The sequence below is a fragment of the Callionymus lyra genome, chromosome 17 (genome assembly GCF_982586985.1).
Source record: "Callionymus lyra chromosome 17, fCalLyr1.hap1.1, whole genome shotgun sequence".
NCBI classification, from domain to species: Eukaryota; Metazoa; Chordata; class Actinopteri; order Syngnathiformes; family Callionymidae; genus Callionymus; species Callionymus lyra.
Genome location: NC_141834.1, coordinates 1,138,756 through 1,156,617, shown reverse-complemented (window position 1 = coordinate 1,156,617; position 17,862 = coordinate 1,138,756). Strand labels below are relative to the sequence as shown.

Genomic DNA, 17,862 nt, shown 5'->3' with positions numbered 1-17,862 from the left:
GCAAAGGTAGTTGCTCTCACACCAGTCAACAAAGTCCTTGATGACTGACCTGTACTCCAGCTCGCCCCCCCCAGACACGCAGCCCACAATGGCCGAGTCGTCAGAAAACTTCTGGAGGTGACAGCTGCTGGAGTCATAGGTAAAGTCCGCCGTGTAGAGGGAAAAAAGGAAAGGTGACAGCACTGTCCCTTGAGGCACCCCGGTGCTGCAGATGGTCACCTCAGACCTGCAGTCCTGCAGCCTCACATACTGCGGCCTGTTGGTGAGGTAGTCCATCGTCCATGCTGCCAGCTGTGTCCCAACTCCTGCGTCCTCCATCTTCTTCCTTAGCAGCGCCGGCTGGATGGTGTTGAAAGCACTTGAGGTGTTTCTGGGTGGGAGTGCCATGGAACGGTGCGTCCCGGCGCCATTACGCACCAAGGGTTTCACCCCATCCTGGAATCCTACGGGGGCGCGGAACTACCGCCCTGATGACGTGTTATGTGGTGACATGTTTGAAGACCCGGTTTCGAGATCAGGATCTCCAGCGAGCCTGTTCACCTATAAGCAGATCTCCACCAGACCAGCTTAATCAGCTGTGTTTACTTCACTTCTGTGTTGACATGTGCCGGTCTGACAGCGCCATGCAACGGACGCACCATTGAACCTTTATGCGCGGGGTTTTCCCGCTGTTCCGAGACCAGATGAGGGTGAGGAGCTACCGCCCCTGCTGGTCAGGCAGCTGGAGAGATGCGTGGTTCCCACGGAGCTGGATTATATGTACGAGAGTGGGGGTTCTAGTTAATCCGGCTCAGGTACATGCTCTGTTGATTCAAGAGATAGAAACGCGGCTCGTGACAGTCACGGTGGCAGGCCGAGGGACTACCTGACGTTCATCAGAGCTTCGGTTCTGACAGAACATTATTCGTCTTGGAGTCGCCTGGTTTTACTTGATTCCAGATGGCAGAGGAAAATAATCAGGCGGGGCTATGTGCTCCAGTTTGACCGTCAACCCTGTGTTTTTCAGGGATTCTCTGGACACGCTTGGCGGAACAGGAGAAGTTATCCTGTCTAAGAAACAACTTCTTTATTATGCTGCAGAAGAGATCCAGTAGCAGAGATGATGAGCGGGTTTTACTCCCGGTACATCCTTGTGCCGGGGGTCCAGTGTGGACCTCCATCCACCAGAAGACCGGTGGATGGGGGCCAATACTGGATCTCAGCTATTTGAAGTTTATAGCCACCCGCCCGTTTTGTATGTTGACGGTAAAACAACTGCTGACAGGTGAAAGTCCAGGAGATTGGATGACATCTATCGACCTGACCGACGTGTACTTTCACGTTCTGGACATCAGAAGTACTTGCGTTTCGCCCTCGAGGATCGAACGTGTTAATACACTCGAGTCCCGTTCGGCTAATCTCTTGCACACAGGACCTTCACCAAGTGTGTGGAGGCAGCACTGGAACCAATGACAGCAAATGGGGTGAGTATCTTGACTTTTCTGGACGACTGGTGGATCCTTGCCCGGTCAGAGGCAGAAAGTCACGCTCACACACAGAAGGTGTTGAGCCATATTGCCACCCTTGGGTTTATGGTGAACCTCAGCAAGAGCGCTCTGACTCCAGTCCAGAAGTTAGTTTACCGGGGGGTACTGCTGAACAGGGAGGAAGGATTTGCGTGCCTCCCGGACACGAGTACCCAGCCCATTCTCCGACTGACAACACAGTTGCTGGAAGCTCAGCGTCATGTGACGACAGCAGGGGCTGTTATGTCCCTCCTCGGGATCGTGGCAGCAGCTGACATGGCAGTGCTGCTGGGCTTGCTGCATATGAGGGAGCTACAGAGATGGTTTGGTCGTCTTAAGCTAGACCGTAAGCGGGACAGAGGTCGAAAAGTGAGCCTTCCCGCTTTGGTTTTGCAGGACATCAAGTTTTTGGAACTCTCCAGCCGCCCCACTTGGACCCCGGTCAAGATCGTCTTCACCTGTTGTCCTGTGCTGGTTTTGTTTTGCGGCGCCTGGCCTCACTCGGCCGCTCTGACGCCTTATTAATTTGCCACAGTAGATGTTGGCTGGGTGAGCCGGTCTCCCCTCAGAGGTCTCTCATTGGGTGAGATCGGTCATTATCCAGGCTTACCAGGCAGCGAGTGGTTTTGCTCCTAGCGAATTAGGGGCACATTTCACCCGTGGTGTGGCAGCTACAGTGGCTCTTTCGCGGGTGTTTTCTTGGGAGCCTCTTGGGCGTCCGCCTCAGCCTTTGCTAGAGCCTATCTCCTCGACATGGCGACAGGATCAGTAGCTCATACTGTTTTTGAGCGATTCGATTATGTTGACGAAGATCGTGTTTTTGACAATATAAATGTTTTAATGTTTTTATGTGTGGTAAAAAGTATCATGTAAATGTTCTGTTGACGTTTCTTCTACCCATAAAACATATTTTACAGAAACATTCGCATATGCAGCGTCTGACATCATCAAGATTATACTTTTTACCACATAAAACATTTATATTGAGAAAAAGGCGATCTTCGTCAACATAATCACTTTCCGTTCGTTTATCTCCTGGTCTGACGACACACGTGACTTTGACAACACCGGGAGTGTCCGCGCTACATGTGACGAAGCTGCTGATTGGCTGAAGCCGTTTTACTAATAATAATGCACAACTGTACAATGCAATGCAAACATTCGAGTCTGCAGTGAGGAGGGTCCATCTGCAGCCGGTAATTTCAGACGGAACGTAAATCCAGACAGGAAGTTGTTTCAGACGAGTTTTTTTAAACAGCGCCATTTTTAAATACCTGTTTACGAGCATGTTTTTTAAACTAATCTGTAACATATTCAAATGATAAACATGATTTTCATATCGAACGACAAAGCGTGATTACATTTAAATAAACAGGGAGTTAGTTGAACGTTCAACACGTATTTAGTTTATTTATAATAAGAAACAACACAACTAGTTAGTAAACAGCGCTTTAAAGATACTTTTGGAAGATAATGGATGATCTAACATGTTTTGAAAACTATACCGCGCATGACAGGCACGTATACAGGTGTGACACGTTCATTTTTTGTTTTTTTTCGTTGTTTATGTTCTCAGCAAGGGTTACCATAAACAAGTACTTATTGTATTGCTATGAACTATTCACTCACTTGTTTATTTTTACCATTATAGAGAATCCCTCAATGTTTTAAGATAAAAGTTTTTGCATATTGTCTCAAAATCAAACATAAATTAGTGTTTATTGGTATAATCTCCTGAACAGTTTACCAAACAGACACTGGAACACTGTACACAATATCTTGGCAGTGTCATTCTTCGTATCTGAATAAAACCAATATAAGGCTTAAATATGAGACACCTGCAACAGTTGTTATTATCTGATGTATTCATTTTTGCATTGCTGTGAAGGTTCAATTAGATGTTAACGACACATGTATATTAATGACATTATTAAAAGACACAGTGGCACTGTTCATAAAACTGTATTTACATAAAACATCCAAACAACAAAAAGGAACAAACAAAACACCTAACCCAAACTATGAAATAAAAAACTAATCTCTCTGTCATCATGGTTTTTGTCCTGCAATGAATTGGTTAGACATGGATTCTTCACACAGTAATGCAATTTTGTAGGACTTGTCTTTCATGGAAGTCCCCGAAGTTCTCCCTCAGAACCAGGGTCCACCATTTCCTTATTATTGGAAGGTCAGACTGGAAGACAAATATGTATTGGAAGAACTCAATGTTTGCTTAAAAAAAAACAACAGAGGTTAATATTTTCATTTGCACATACTGCTGTGAAGTTGAACGGTGCTGCAAGGCGTACTAAAAAAAACAATAAAAAAGATAAATTGGAAACAAGTTAAATGATAAACATGTTAAGTAGAACCCGAATTTGACATACTTAAAACCATATCTCACCATCAGCATGAAGACTCCACAGTCGAGCCCACCAATTTGTTGTGGAGTGTGCTATATAAATATATTCAAAAATATATATATTAAACAAAAGAAAGGTAAATGATAATGTGAGCTTTACCACACTTTTTTTTTGCCAAACCTTGTTTCGCATCAGCTGCCAGGACATACTTTGGATGTGATCTTACTGCAAAGATAACAGATGAGTTTGTTAGCATTGTATGAAAAGGATTGGATTTTTAGTACTGAACACACACCAAAGAGTATTAATACTGAATACATATTTCTGTTATTCAACATATTTTAAAGATACACTCATCCATGCAACATGCAACCATGACAGCTGTATCACCACAATACGGACAATAGCAGTGAGGTTCTGGTCTGCAGTCCACATCTGTGTATCGTGTAGTCTGTCAAATATAAAAATGGTTATAATTTTATTTTATTTTATTTATTTTTTTAGAATCTATGATGCAACATATGAGGAACTAACTAAAGATAAACTGTACACACCTCCATGATGATTGCCTTTCTGACGTGGCTTTGTATGTGCTGTTCAATTTTGTCCATCCGTGCTGGGCTGAATTTGGTGACCTCTCAAAAAGGGCAGTGATAGAACAAGCAACACTTGTTGCATTTCTCAATGGTCATTTGGCTGTTCATCTGTATTGAGATGTGTAACTGAAGGGATTTAAAGATAGTAAACTAGTAAACACAGACAACGTTTCAAATTAGGAAAATTAAAAAAACATACTACAGTAAGTAAGTAAGTAAGTAAGTAATATTTATTTATATAGCGCTTTTCCAGACCAGGGTCACAAAGCGCTTTAAAAATCAAAACAATACTCAAAAAAGTATATACTTTAAAGATCAAGATAATACTGAGAACAACACAGGAGTTCCAGAAAATCAAGGAAAAGCCTGAACAAATGTCTTAAGATGTTTCTTAAAGGAGTCAGTAGACTCCATCAAGCGCAAAGAGAGAGGAAGATTGTTCCAAAGCTTAGGAGCAACAGCCTGAAAAGATTTCTCTCCTCTGGTCCTGAACCGTGTGCGAGGAACCATAAGTAGATTCTGATCCACAGACCTCAGAGCCCGAGCTGGGGTGTAAGGCTGGATCAGTGATGTAAGGAGGAGCCTGACAATGAATAGCTCTGAAAGTAAGAACCAGAATTTTAAAGTTGATCCTGAAAGAAACTAGAAGCCAGTGAAGAGTTTTAAGGATCGGAGAAATGTGAGTTCTTCTACTTGAGCGGGTTAGAATTCTCGCTGCAGAGTTGTGAATCAACTGCAGGCGGGACAGCTCCTTCTTGTTAAGACATGAAAACAATCTGTTACAATAGTCCAGACGAGAAGAAACAAACGCATGGATTACAAGCTCCAGATCATGTTCCGACAACATTTTCCTAAGTTTGGAATTTTTTCTCAGTTGAAGGAAACAGTTTCTGGTCAGTTTTCTGCAGTGTCCAACAAGAGACATGTCTTTATCAAATACAACACCCAGGTTTCCCAGGCTCAGTTTGACAGACTGACCTAAGTCACCCAAGTACTGACTCAACCATGGAACCTTATCATCAGGAGCAATCACCAGTGTTTCAGTTTTGTCCACATTTAGCTGTAGAGTGTTTTCATTCAGCCATTGTTTGATTTCTAGCAAACAATTGACTAAGCTGTTCAGCCTTTGGGGCTCAGTTGGATCAAAAGAGCAGTAGAGCTGGATGTCATCAGCAAAAATCTGATAAGAAACATCTGGAAATCTCTGAATGATTTTACCGTGGGGAATCAAGTACAGCAAAAACAATAAAGGACCCAGAACAGAACCTTGAGGGACTCCACACAACAGATCTGCCGATTCAGACCTCATTTGATTGGCAGATACACTAAAACTGCGCCCAGAAAGATAAGACGAGAACCATTCTAACACAGACCCAGACAGTCCCACTTCATCCCTCAGTCTTCTCAGCAGGATCTGGTGATCAACTGTGTCAAAGGCTGAGGACAGATCCAAGAGAACCAGAACAGTGAATTTACCAGAGTCAGCCGACATCATGATGTCACTGGACACTTTCAATAAAGCTGTCTCCGTAGAGTGATGTTTACGGAAGCCAGACTAAACTTCTCATAAATGTCGCTCTGATCCAGGAACAAAGACAGCTGCTCAGACACCACCTTCTCCAAGATCTTGGACAAGAAAGGGAGCTTAGAAATAGGCCTGAAATTACTGAGGTCAGTTGGGTCTAAGCCTGGTTTTTTGAGCAGAGGCTCCACAATGGCATGCTTAAATGCATTGGGAAAAACCCCTGTGGAAAGGGAGAGGTTCACCATATTGGTAACCCAGGGGCCAATTACGTCAAATACTTTGATGAAAAGCCTACAAGGAAGGACGTCATCTGAGCAAGAGGAGGGTGTCATCTTGTTCACTAGTGCCGAAATATCACCCAAAGATACAGCAGTGAAGTAATTAGTAATTAGTAAGTAATTATTATATGTAGAGCGCTTTTATAGGCCAGGGTCACACACAGTGAAGTTATAATAATAATTACTAACTTTTCGTCTAAGCTTATTTGATGTGTGTATATATAATGGTATATATACAGTATATATATATTGCTTGAACCTTCATTTCTTTACAAGTAATAATAACTCACTTACTTACTAATTAATAAACAAAAACAATGTTGTAAACCTACATTTGGCTGAGGTTGTATATCTAGAAAAACAAGTTAACAGAAGCATTGCTGAAACTATGTGAAAACGTTATGACATGAAATTATAGTAAACATTTTAAAAAGCGTAAAAATGGTCATTTAACTACGTGAAAACTGTAACATGAAATGACAGTAAACATTTTAAAAAGGGTAGAACTTGTCATTTAACTACGTGAAAACTTTATGACTTGAAATAACAGTAAACATTTAAAAGACATTTTAAACATTGATATTTGTTTATTTTACCATGTTGTCCACCATGGTTGTCACAGTTTTAATTATTTCTGTGTCTTGTACAAATTCCTCCATCTTCGTCTTCGAAGTCTTTCACGAAATTAAAAAAAGGCGTAGTTAGTCTGAGGCCACTTCCGGAATTGGCCACGCCCCGAACGCTCGTCACGACGGGTCTGAATCCTCTGCCTCTGCAGCTGGATATAGTTGTCTGCAGTCGATGCGGTGTATATTAGTGAATATTATATATACTGTATGTCTGTGACACTGCTACATATTTCATACCTGACAGAATACTACACACACAAACACACAAGGTTACATAACGCATTAAACAAACTCAAAACAATGTTTTTTTTAAATACAGAGCTATTCCTTACAGTTGTTATCCTAGACGTTTCTTAAAGGGTTTGAAAATATATATTATTCAGTTGGACAACAACTTATTTACCGCATAAATAACTTAATATATATTTTATATTTTTTAAGACGCTCGTGGACCAACGGTAGTGACGCCATTACGTCGCTGACGCTCCTGCACTGCACATGCGCATAGCGTAGCAGCGACCGTACCCGCAAACAAGCGCTTGTCTTCCGTGTATGTTCATTCAGCAGCATGGTGCTCAGAAGGTTTTTTCAGTTGAATGTTTCTAAAATCCCATGGTCGGTATCTCACGGTAAGCCTCTTATAAAAAAAAAAAGTATTAATCATGTGATGTTAATGACTAACAGTTTACTCCGTTTTGGCTTACAAGGTCACATTAACCTCCGATGCTCAGTTTGTTTACGATTATATTGCAGTTCTCTAATGTTATTGCAAAACATATCTATTATCTCTATATATTATTGTTTTATATAGTGTCTTGTCTTCGAGGACTCATCTCTCAGTTCGTTACACAAATATCACATGTATACATTGTTATCTCAATTTATATAGACGCATCTATAAAACGGTTTATATTGTTTTTTATCTATTTTATAATAATAGTAATTGTATATTTTACAGGGCAAGACAAGCAGTGGAAAAACGGAACAAACTAATGTACACAATTTTATAGAATGTTCAACCAGAATTATGGTTTTTTTTGGGGGGGGGGGGGGTTTATGCAGTCATCAACTGCTTAAAAAAAATCTATAATGGGACCAAAATGAATGATCTAAATGCACTATTGATCATTTGTAATACAATGTAAAAGTTGCATGATACTTTTGCTGTTTTTCTTTTGCAGATTTGCACTTTTGTTTAAATAAGGGCTGCTACAAAAAAAAAAACAACCTAAAGGAACAAGCTTGCTTTTATTAGTACACACAAAAATGTTAATTCAGTTGGGTTAGTTGATATGTTCTGTTTTTATTCAAGTGAATTATTTAACCTCTAATAATTGTGCTCCTCTTGTTTTGCAGAAGAGCTTAAAACATACTTTGGACACTTTGGAAAAGTTGGACAATGTTTCATTGAATTAGTAAGTTTATTCAAGTGTTGTATGTCTAATTTCTTGTTTGATTACTTTGAGATGCACCTCAGCCTTAAAGATGACTGAAAAGCCTTAGACTACACAAGGGTAATGTAAATTGAAACGAAACGCTTTCAAAATATATTAACAAAAGTTGTACATTACAAGCTGTATTATAATTGTCGACATTATGGTTCTTAAACTTTTGCTTCTTTGTAGGACAGAAAAACTGGCTTTTTCAACGGAAATGGAGTGGTAAGATTTACTTCGAGGAGTGGTCTGGACAATGCTCTGAAAGAGGAACGCCATATCATGGACCACACTTTGGTAACATTTGGTCTTTTTCTATTCATTCCCCCAAAGACTTCCTTCAGTGATTGGTTTACCTCGTTAAGCCTTTAAAAAAAATTATCCGTCTGCTCAAAACCCTGTTGGTTTAATCTTGTTTTAACCGTTTTAGGCACATTTACGATACATCAGTCCATACCACAAACAATCTTGTACAATTTTACTTCATTCATTATATTTTTTACAGCTTATTCCCTTATCAAAGTTAAATGCACAAGTTGACACTGATCATTCAATCAAAGAACAGACCATAACCGAACAGACCAAATATAGTTTTAAACTGCTTGGAACGGTGCACATGGATCGGAGCGTTTTCATCTATACTCGATCCGACTTTTAGTGGATCGGACTGATACCTGATTGTAATATTGCATCGGTGCATACCTAATCTTGCCCCCAAATTACTGTACATCTAATGTCATCTGTTGGGATATTATTGTCCACGAAAACCGCAAGTTCCATTCTCTGCTTGTTTAATTCCAGCTTCATGTTATTGAAAGCCAACAGCCAGATGGTGAACAGAAGCTTGAGCGAACCGAACGGAAGCTTGAGCGAAGTCAAGATGAAGTCTGAAACTTGTCTCCAATCACAAAATGTTTAATTAAAGTTGATAATTTAACACTGTGTGGCCTTTTCTTCTGTCTAATTATCACACAGAGTAGGGCAGGGATATTTTTGTTTAATCTTTAAATAGCTGTGAAAAAATATATTTTTTAATATTTATAATCGAAAATTACATGAGGGTGAAATAACTATGTTGAATGTTTCCAACAAATGTCAATTTATCAAACATGTCGTCTTAATTTATTCATTACTGCCACCCCAAAAAATTAACTTTCCAGCATCAAGGCAGAAAAATATATTAACTTTAATACCTACAACGTTAAGGTGTTTATAGAACAGGAAGTCTACAAACACATCAGATTAGATTTATGGGTCTGGATTACCCACCACAAATTAGGAACTCGGAAGACCACTTGGTCATTGTTGCTTGGGGAGCAGCTGCATGATGATATCAGACAGTCGTTGAGGTTATCTATTAAATTAAATTAAAATTCTAAACGCCAGAAAAAAAGTTCTACTGCTGTAACCTTAGACTGAAAATATTTGATTCAATCCCGGACCAAAAAAAAAAAGCAGTTTTCAGATTCTTTTGTAAAGTTTATTTTTCTGTGAAGGTCAGGTTTTCCAGGCTACTGAATGCACCATGAGTGTCAATCCAATAGTAGTAAGGTGTATATAGGATTTTTTTTTTAAAACCACCCTTAAAGGAAGCACAAGACATTAATTATTACCCTCAAAACCTTCAGAAGTTGGTTGGCAATAGTTGCTGCAGGTTTTATGTCGTTTTAGGCAATATATGTAAAAAAAAAAGTTAATTTTTTTATTTAAGAAAGGGTTGTTCACATGACTTACCCTGCGCAACAAGCAAGAGTGCTACAGGTCATCTGGTACTAGTGTTGTTCACCGTCATTTATTTAAAACATCAGCCTTAATAAGACTGGAGAAAAGTACAGTGAGGATTTTAAAAGACTAATGAAAGTTGAGGCGATGAGATGAAAATAAAAATATCTGCTTGTGTTCTGCAGCGTCACATCTTTCTAACGGGGAAAACATCACTGCTGTTCTTGTTTACCGTGACACTGTTTTCATGCAACCAAGTTGATAAATCGTGAGCTTGAAGGAGGAACCATCTGTCCACGCACTTCTGACCAGCTTTCCTGGAAAAGTCCTGTCGAGTAGTTTAATGTACATTTCCTCCTATTTGCAAATGTACATGCAGGTCTTAAAAACAAACATTTATTTTTAGAAATACAACCATCAATGCAGGACCATAACAGTCCATGAATACCCTCCAGAAGTAAAAGTAACAGAGTTTAGAAAACATCTTTGTTGTCAATGCATCACCACTTTGACCTCGGTCCATCGTATCATGAGCTGAAGATCCAAAAACACAACACAAGAAGAGTAAATGTGGACAGCTCATCGGGGAAGTATTAGTTTCAGTAGTCCGTGAACTTTAGTCTTTGTTGGAGGATCAGTCAGAGTCAGGGTGCTTCTGTGGACTTTCTTCTGCACTGCTCTTACTCGAGACCACTGTGTCTGCATGCTCTGCTCCGTTGCTAAGGGAAATCTTCTCCTGACCTGCAGATCAAAAAAGTACTGATATTTCATGTTTAGCACTCATCCTCCTCCTTATCCTTCAGTAATTAAAGGTATATAGAGACACCTGAGAGTTTCAGTGTTCGCGTGGTTCCTTGTAGTCCATAAATAGATTTGTTTTCTCTGTCAAATAAACCGGAGTAGTGGTATGGTAATTGTGGCATATGTCAACCTACAAACCTTCAACTATACATTTATAAATACTTTAAATATTTTTATTTGAATTCTTCTTTCAGATTTGTTGTGTTTTTGGTTGCTAATTCTTTGCTATTTCTAGCTCCCTTGACTTTTTTACATTTAAGCAAGCATCAATAGAGTAGCTTCACCAAATAATACTTTAATTTAGATTTCTCTTTATAGTTTGCTCACTTATAATTTTAGATTATTCTTTATATTTTCTAAAGCCATCTTTGTCTACTCCATTTTCTTTTCTTTTTTTGCTTTGATACTACACATGCAATTATTGCAAAGCAGGCAGTGGGTGTTTGGTCCCTTGAGTCAGCGTAGATTTATATAGCATTAATTTAATATAAATGTAACAGATAGACCAGTTACAGTAGTTTTAATGGAATATTAAATGAGCTACGGAAAAGGAGACTAATATGTTGGTATCGAAATGGAGATTAGTGTTGCTTGCAATATTTTAATTTTCCATCATATATTTTTTATCAGGATTTGCTTCGAAAAATGGGGATATGTCATCATGTTTTTAGTTTAGTGTAGTTTATTTATTTAAAAGGACAATGTGCAGTTACATTAAAAAGATGGCTGCACCAGATTTAGCACAATGCTACTTTCCATCTGTAGTCCTCAAGAAAGATTATTGTGCTCCTCTTGTTTTGCATACAGTTTACATTATACATCACATACAAATAAAGTAAAAACAAAATAATATTCAAAAACACAGTACAATCTAATAATGTCATCTGATGACCAAATACCCGTCTGGTACTATTAGTGCGAGCAGGACAAAAGTCAGTAAAAATATTTAGGAGAACTTGCCTTGTCGCAATGCAGAACTTTTGCTGGCCGGCTCTGCGATACCAGCTTCTAGTTCATCTAGATAAAGTCGATATCGATGACCAGTGTCGTCTTCATACTCCACATTTTCATCATCGCTGTCCACTTCTGGAGCCACGTAGACCACCTCAAACTCGATCTGACCTCCCTGTGACACACAGGATAAGACTGAAGCTTATAGAAGATCAAATTGAGATTCTCTTTCTGGTCACCTGCTGAGATAAGATAGTAACAGCCTCTTTATGTTTGGCATCTCTCAAATTGATGCTGTTGACGGCGAGAATGGCATCTCCGACATGCAGACCTCCACAGCGATCCGCAGGCTGACTTGGGTGGATCTCCGAGATCAGAATAGGAACGCCGTGTTCCTTTCCACCCTTAAAAAAAAACTCAAGATGTAATTTTCCTGCTTCAAGTTTACCACTTAGAACTTTGTTATTCAATTCCGCCACCAAGGAAGGGTAAATAACTGCCCAACAGGAAATGCAGTTGTTTGCCACTCTAAAAACACAACGATGTGATATCAACCAACACAGACACACACACACACATGTTAGCTTCTTACTGTGATGGAGATTCCCAAGCCCTCATGGTCTTCTTTCACTAGGGACACTTTTCGGATCGGTCCAACTCCTTGGGTTTTTTTCAGCATGTCCGGGTCCTGGTATCAGAAACTTTTATTGCCGGTGTTGTGAACACAACATAGGGTTTTTTGTGGAGTCAGAAGAATGAAATAAGATAACACACAAAATAAACGCCAACCATGAACATTATTCAATACCTATATTATTGATTCAATCTATTTATTAACTTGCAAATGATAACCAATGTTTACTTGTTAATGTATGCTTGGGTTTATACACTCACATGACCCACAGGTGAAGGAAGTGGCTTCTTTGGATCGTTGCGCCCCCTACACGCTCTGATCACCGTCTTGTGACGATGAAGATGAATTTCTGCTTCTAATTGGTTCCACAACTTGTCATGGGCGGGTCCCTTCATGTCTCGGCCCAGTAATTGGATCTGCTGCACCCTGTGATAGATTTTTTTTTAAATGGTCGGGAATGAGAATTTAACTCCCCAATTACTTGTAACAACCACCTAATAAATATTTTTTAAATGTATGTTATTATTACTTTTAGAATTATACCCTAATTATACAAGCATCTTCAATTAAGAAGCTTTGAAAGTAATATTTTCTTATTTTTGTCCAAGTTCTTTCCCTTATATAATTTTATTTTACCTTATTTTTTAACTCAATGTTTATTGTTGTCGAGAGTATTGACAATGTTATATATTTTTCTTTATTTCATTCTTACTATTTTAGTGTTTAAGTTAATCAAAAACAAAATAAATAATATCTCAAAGATTAAACTTTATGCAAGCATAAATCTTCTTTCAACCATGTCATTGCACAGGCCGAAGTTTACACCATGGAGTAAATTTAAATTAAACCAAGATGAAGAAAATCTTTCTGCAAATATTGTGGCACTGTAAATTGTGAACGACAAAAACAACCCACATGACTCTGGAATATTGTGCAAGCATAGTTACCTTCCAGCAAGCTCCTTGTCCAAGTATTTGGCAGCCAGTCGAGCTCCGTACACTTCAGCCTGCAGGACAGCAATATGCTTTCGAAGAGCTTCATTTTCTTTTCTGTACAGTTTGGCTTCTCCTTCCAACCGAGCCTCTGTCAACTTCTCTTTCTTGCTGGCCTCCAGCTCCTGCTCCTGCAATGTAGACATTAATGTTATGTCACAGAGTAAGACCATCTCATACATCCAATTAAAGTTAATGACTATATTTACTGTTGTGTATATCACTTTCTTCTTTGTTTGTATGGGCCTAGATTATCATCTAGGTCAACTAATGTCTTGATATAAGTGGCTCTTAAATAGATCTTGTACCTCTATTGTACTCATCAGTATGCGTTTGCTGGTACAAAACTCTCTTTTCATTGAAATATGTACATTGGCCCACTGAATACACATGTTTTTTCTGGAGCCAAAATCTTGTTTATACCAACCACACCCACTCTGCTGTGATTGTTCAAACATCAAGGTTTGTCACACAGCGTTATCAGGTTTTTGTTAATGGAAATCACTTTGAATGGGAAAGATAATCTTATATAAAATAGCTTCTGATGTTACAAGTAGAATATTAAGGACAAAGGAAACACTTAAGGTAGCATGTACCGTTTTTCATATTCTACTGCTGAACTTATATACGACACCACATTGGGAAAGTAAGAGAACAAATATTGGGTGCCTCGATGTTACTGTCAAGACGTTATTTCAAACTGGCCATTTTCTGCCCCATACTATGTGGGGAAGACAATCACCCAATCCTCTTCCTACGATTAAACTGTATTTGGAGCTAAACTATGTCAAAACTTACCAAATCTTTCATTGCTGGTGCAAGCTTTGAAAAAGCAGAAGAAGAATCAGCAGAGGAAGAAAAAGAAATCATTAGAAAAAAACATCACAATAGAAAGCTTTAATAAAAGTTTAAAATGGCAGATAAACAGAGAGAAACAGTGTTGTTGTTTAATGTAGCACAGGACAACTAAGAAGATGTATACAATATAATTCCAATCAACTTTCCTACAGTGCCATAAGAAAAACACCTTTTTGAAATATGTGTGTAAATAAGGGGAACTACTTATTTTGAAGCATACTTTTACAAGCTTGGCTTGTGTATGTTGTTTTTATCATCATCTCAGGGTCAAAGTGACTCAAAGGCCTGAAAATAAATGTGTTTGTGGTATCCCATGTTTTGCCTTGCTAATGTTGAACGACCTCCCTGGCTTCCAGAAATACTTATGCAGTGGTGGAGGTTGAACCTGAGATAACAAGGGTTTACATGTATGAGGTCACTTTATTGAGCTGAAACATTTAAAGATAACCAAACAAAATATTGAACATCACATTTTATCAGAACTCATTTAACACCTCCATGTAAACCAAGTATAAACCAATTTTGTCTGCTAATTGGTGTATACTTGAAAATGAATAAGGTGTGGCAAGTACATTGCAAAAACTAATTTGAAAAACATATGTCACTTAATACTGATCCCAATATTTTAATGGAAGGGCAAAATTAAGAAGTTAAAAAAAATTATAAATGGAAAAATGCTGTACAAGGTTTTTTTTTGTGATGTGAAGTTTTTGAACCACTAATACATTACGAATTGCGATGACAGGTTCAGGCCTTCTAGAAAATGATGTCATTTGAATGCAGATACATTTTAGCTCATAAAAACCCATTACAGCAGAACCCAGCACTTCTACGGTACACGCACCCATAAACAAAGCATGTTTACCAGTGAAGCCACAACAAACATTTTGGAATAACCAAGCACTACAAATAAGGTTTGAATGATAACTGGGATCAACAAAATGTTGTGCAAGGGAAAAACTAGGCATGAACTGTGAAGTTGTTAATTCACTAAAAGCATGCAGCTGCTGAGACATGTTCACTGAGAGGGAGCATAGCAGCAGAGAGCAGTTTCAGAACACAAGTTGCAGCAAAGTTGGAGAGTAATAATAGAATTCAAAGATGATCCTTATTGCTTAGTCGTACCACAACTTAAAGATAATTGTACTTAAAAGTGCAGTAAAACTGAAAAAAGTATTTTTTGTACTTGATAATGATAACTGAATGGAATGTATATATCAGTATTTTCCAATGGTAAATGCGTTTCCTAATCTACAGTTAAATGTAGTTTAATGTTGTGTTTTACTTAAGGCAATTATTTGGTTAAAATTCAAGTACATACCATTTATAAAGTTTTGTCAGAATAAGAATTATTTATTTGTGCCATTATTAGTGGAGACGGTCCACTAATTTGGAATTTGTTTCGGTCCACAATACAACATTTAAAATTACTTAAATTAGTTCTTGAAAAGTGGATGTTTAATACAGGTTTTTAATAACCAGTCTGATTGCAGCAGTACAAGGGCAACCTTACGTGGCGCCATCTTGGATCATTAATGACTGTGGAACACCCATCAAACTCACCAGTCTGTCTTTGATGGCGACTGACTCCTCAGGTTGACCTTGCTTGGCATGAAGCTGTAGTTGCAGCGCATGAAGCTGCAGCAGTTGGTCATGGACTTCCCGCTCCACCACTGACCGCTCTGCCTGAGCCTCTGTGAGCTCTGAGCGCAGGTCCAGGATTTGGGCCTAAAGGTGTGAACAGTGTGAAAACAAATGACAACAGGATTTCTTTTGATGCGAGCAAAGTCACATGATGACAAAAACAAAACAAATCAGTCCATTGTTTCAACTTTGTTGGTTTTTTTCCAACTGTACTTCTGTCTGTTGGGGTTTCTATTGTGTCAGTAAGTGTGTCCGTGTTTTTGTGGTGTAATTAAATTAGATGAATTCATGGAAACTGATTATTTTAATTCAACTCCATCACATGTTGCCAAACTAATTTACTTGCATCATACGTTTGAGGACTGTTGGTCAATCTAAATCAACCTTTTTTGCACCACAAACCGGTTTAATGACAGCATTATTTTCATGGACCGACGTACAGCTAAAAACATCAGAAATAAAATGTAAAAAAACTAATATTAAGACCAGAATGATATGTTTCACCATAATTCGACAGGAGCTCCAAGATAGTCCTACATAGAGTTTGTGTTTTACTCATTTTCACTACTTCCTTATTTTAGTACTCAAAATGACAAAAGTCACAATCCTATAAGAATTTATGAGATAATCTGGTCTTTTTTCCAAATTTAAACACATTTCAGACATAAAAACAACACAGAATCAACGAAAATGAAATAATTTCTTTAATTTTTCTCTGCAGCCGGTAACAAATGCAACACAGACTGGTTACCGGTAGTTGAGGGACACTGATCTGGCTTACTTTCTGAGATCCTTACTTTAGCCATGAAGTATACATTAATGTTCAGAGAAGACTACCTATAAAAATGGAATGGATGGTACAGCATTGTTTATATGCCATAAATACTCAAACATCCAATCAAGGAGTTAAAACCGGGAAGAGAGTAGATTGATCAAAATTAAAGAACTTAAAGGGAAGAAGAAATCATCTTTTATGAATGAATTGGAATTTTCATTCACTTGTGATGGACTGGATTTCATATTTAGAAAAATTGCGTTTGGGTTGATAAATAATGATACCATAATGACACCATCTTAACATACAAACAACAAAATGGGCAGAGTCCTAATTTAAATGAATTACAAGTAGCTCGTATGAAGGAATGATATCCCACTAGAAGTTAAACAGGTTGCCCTCTTCTCAACATTTGGAAAGGTCTGTCCAAACTGGTTCAACAAGTAGGAATCCCTCGAGATTGTCTGTCTGTGGAAGAGATTCTCCACTTACAACTATTAGGTTGAACAAGTCTATGCTTTTATTGGATAAAGAAGAAACGGATCTCGCGCATGAAACTCAACAGAAGCTTAAAAACTGAAGAATCTTTTGATGGCAAAGAACATGAATTCAAATATATAACTCACCTCCAGTTTGTGGTTGAGTTGGAACACGGTCTGGGTTTTGTGACAGAGCTGTGCGAAACAAGAACTCAGACTTGTCATCTTCTGTCGCCCTTCGTACGTAATGTCCACTTGATCAGGATCAATTTCTCCAAGCAAAAGATCCACGTCCACAAAAGCCTTGTCAAACTCCTTCTCCAGCACTTCCAGCCAGCGAAACATCGACATCCCGGTGCCGAGACCGATGTTGTGGCCCACCGGGGAGCAACTAGCCGACGCAGCCATGGCAGGATCCTGTTAGCTCGATTGCTAAAGGGATAACTTTGGTTTTGAGCTCCTTCCTTTTGACTAATGCAATGAACCAAACAGCGACAAAATTGTAAGCACGCTTCTTCAGATCGTTGACTATCTAAGTTGATCAAACGACACCCATTATCGATACCGAGAATAGATGTCAAACCAGGAAATCCTCCAACCCTTCTTCTTCTTGTGTGGTATTTGATTGGCTGCTTGGAACCGACTCGAAGTAAATTACCGCCACCTACTGTATT

General features: G+C 38.8%; 1 protein-coding gene and 1 long non-coding RNA gene across 3 annotated transcripts; one reads left to right on the top strand and one right to left on the bottom strand.

The window, feature by feature from the left end:
* The first annotated feature begins 7,382 nt into the window (after positions 1–7,382).
* Positions 7,383–9,269, top strand: LOC148061409 (uncharacterized). Its single transcript, XR_015713620.1, has 4 exons — positions 7,383–7,525; positions 8,253–8,311; positions 8,522–8,629; positions 9,134–9,269. It is a non-coding gene; the product is annotated as an uncharacterized LOC148061409 (long non-coding RNA).
* Positions 9,270–10,380: 1,111 nt separating this feature from the next.
* On the bottom strand, positions 10,381–17,782 carry gopc (golgi-associated PDZ and coiled-coil motif containing). Of its 2 annotated transcripts, XM_087812752.1 has the most exons (9): positions 17,336–17,782; positions 15,854–16,018; positions 14,231–14,254; positions 13,388–13,563; positions 12,701–12,866; positions 12,399–12,494; positions 12,046–12,210; positions 11,816–11,981; positions 10,381–10,795 (listed from the first exon to the last, which is right to left on the bottom strand). In XM_087812752.1, the coding sequence occupies exons 1-9, from the start codon at positions 17,594–17,596 to the stop codon at positions 10,689–10,691; spliced, it is 1,326 nt and encodes a 441-aa protein (XP_087668878.1). In that variant the 5' UTR covers positions 17,597–17,782; the 3' UTR covers positions 10,381–10,688. The 2 variants fall into 2 exon arrangements, with proteins under 2 accessions (XP_087668878.1, XP_087668879.1); XM_087812753.1 differs by lacking the exon at positions 14,231–14,254.
* Between the last annotated feature and the right edge of the window lie 80 nt (positions 17,783–17,862).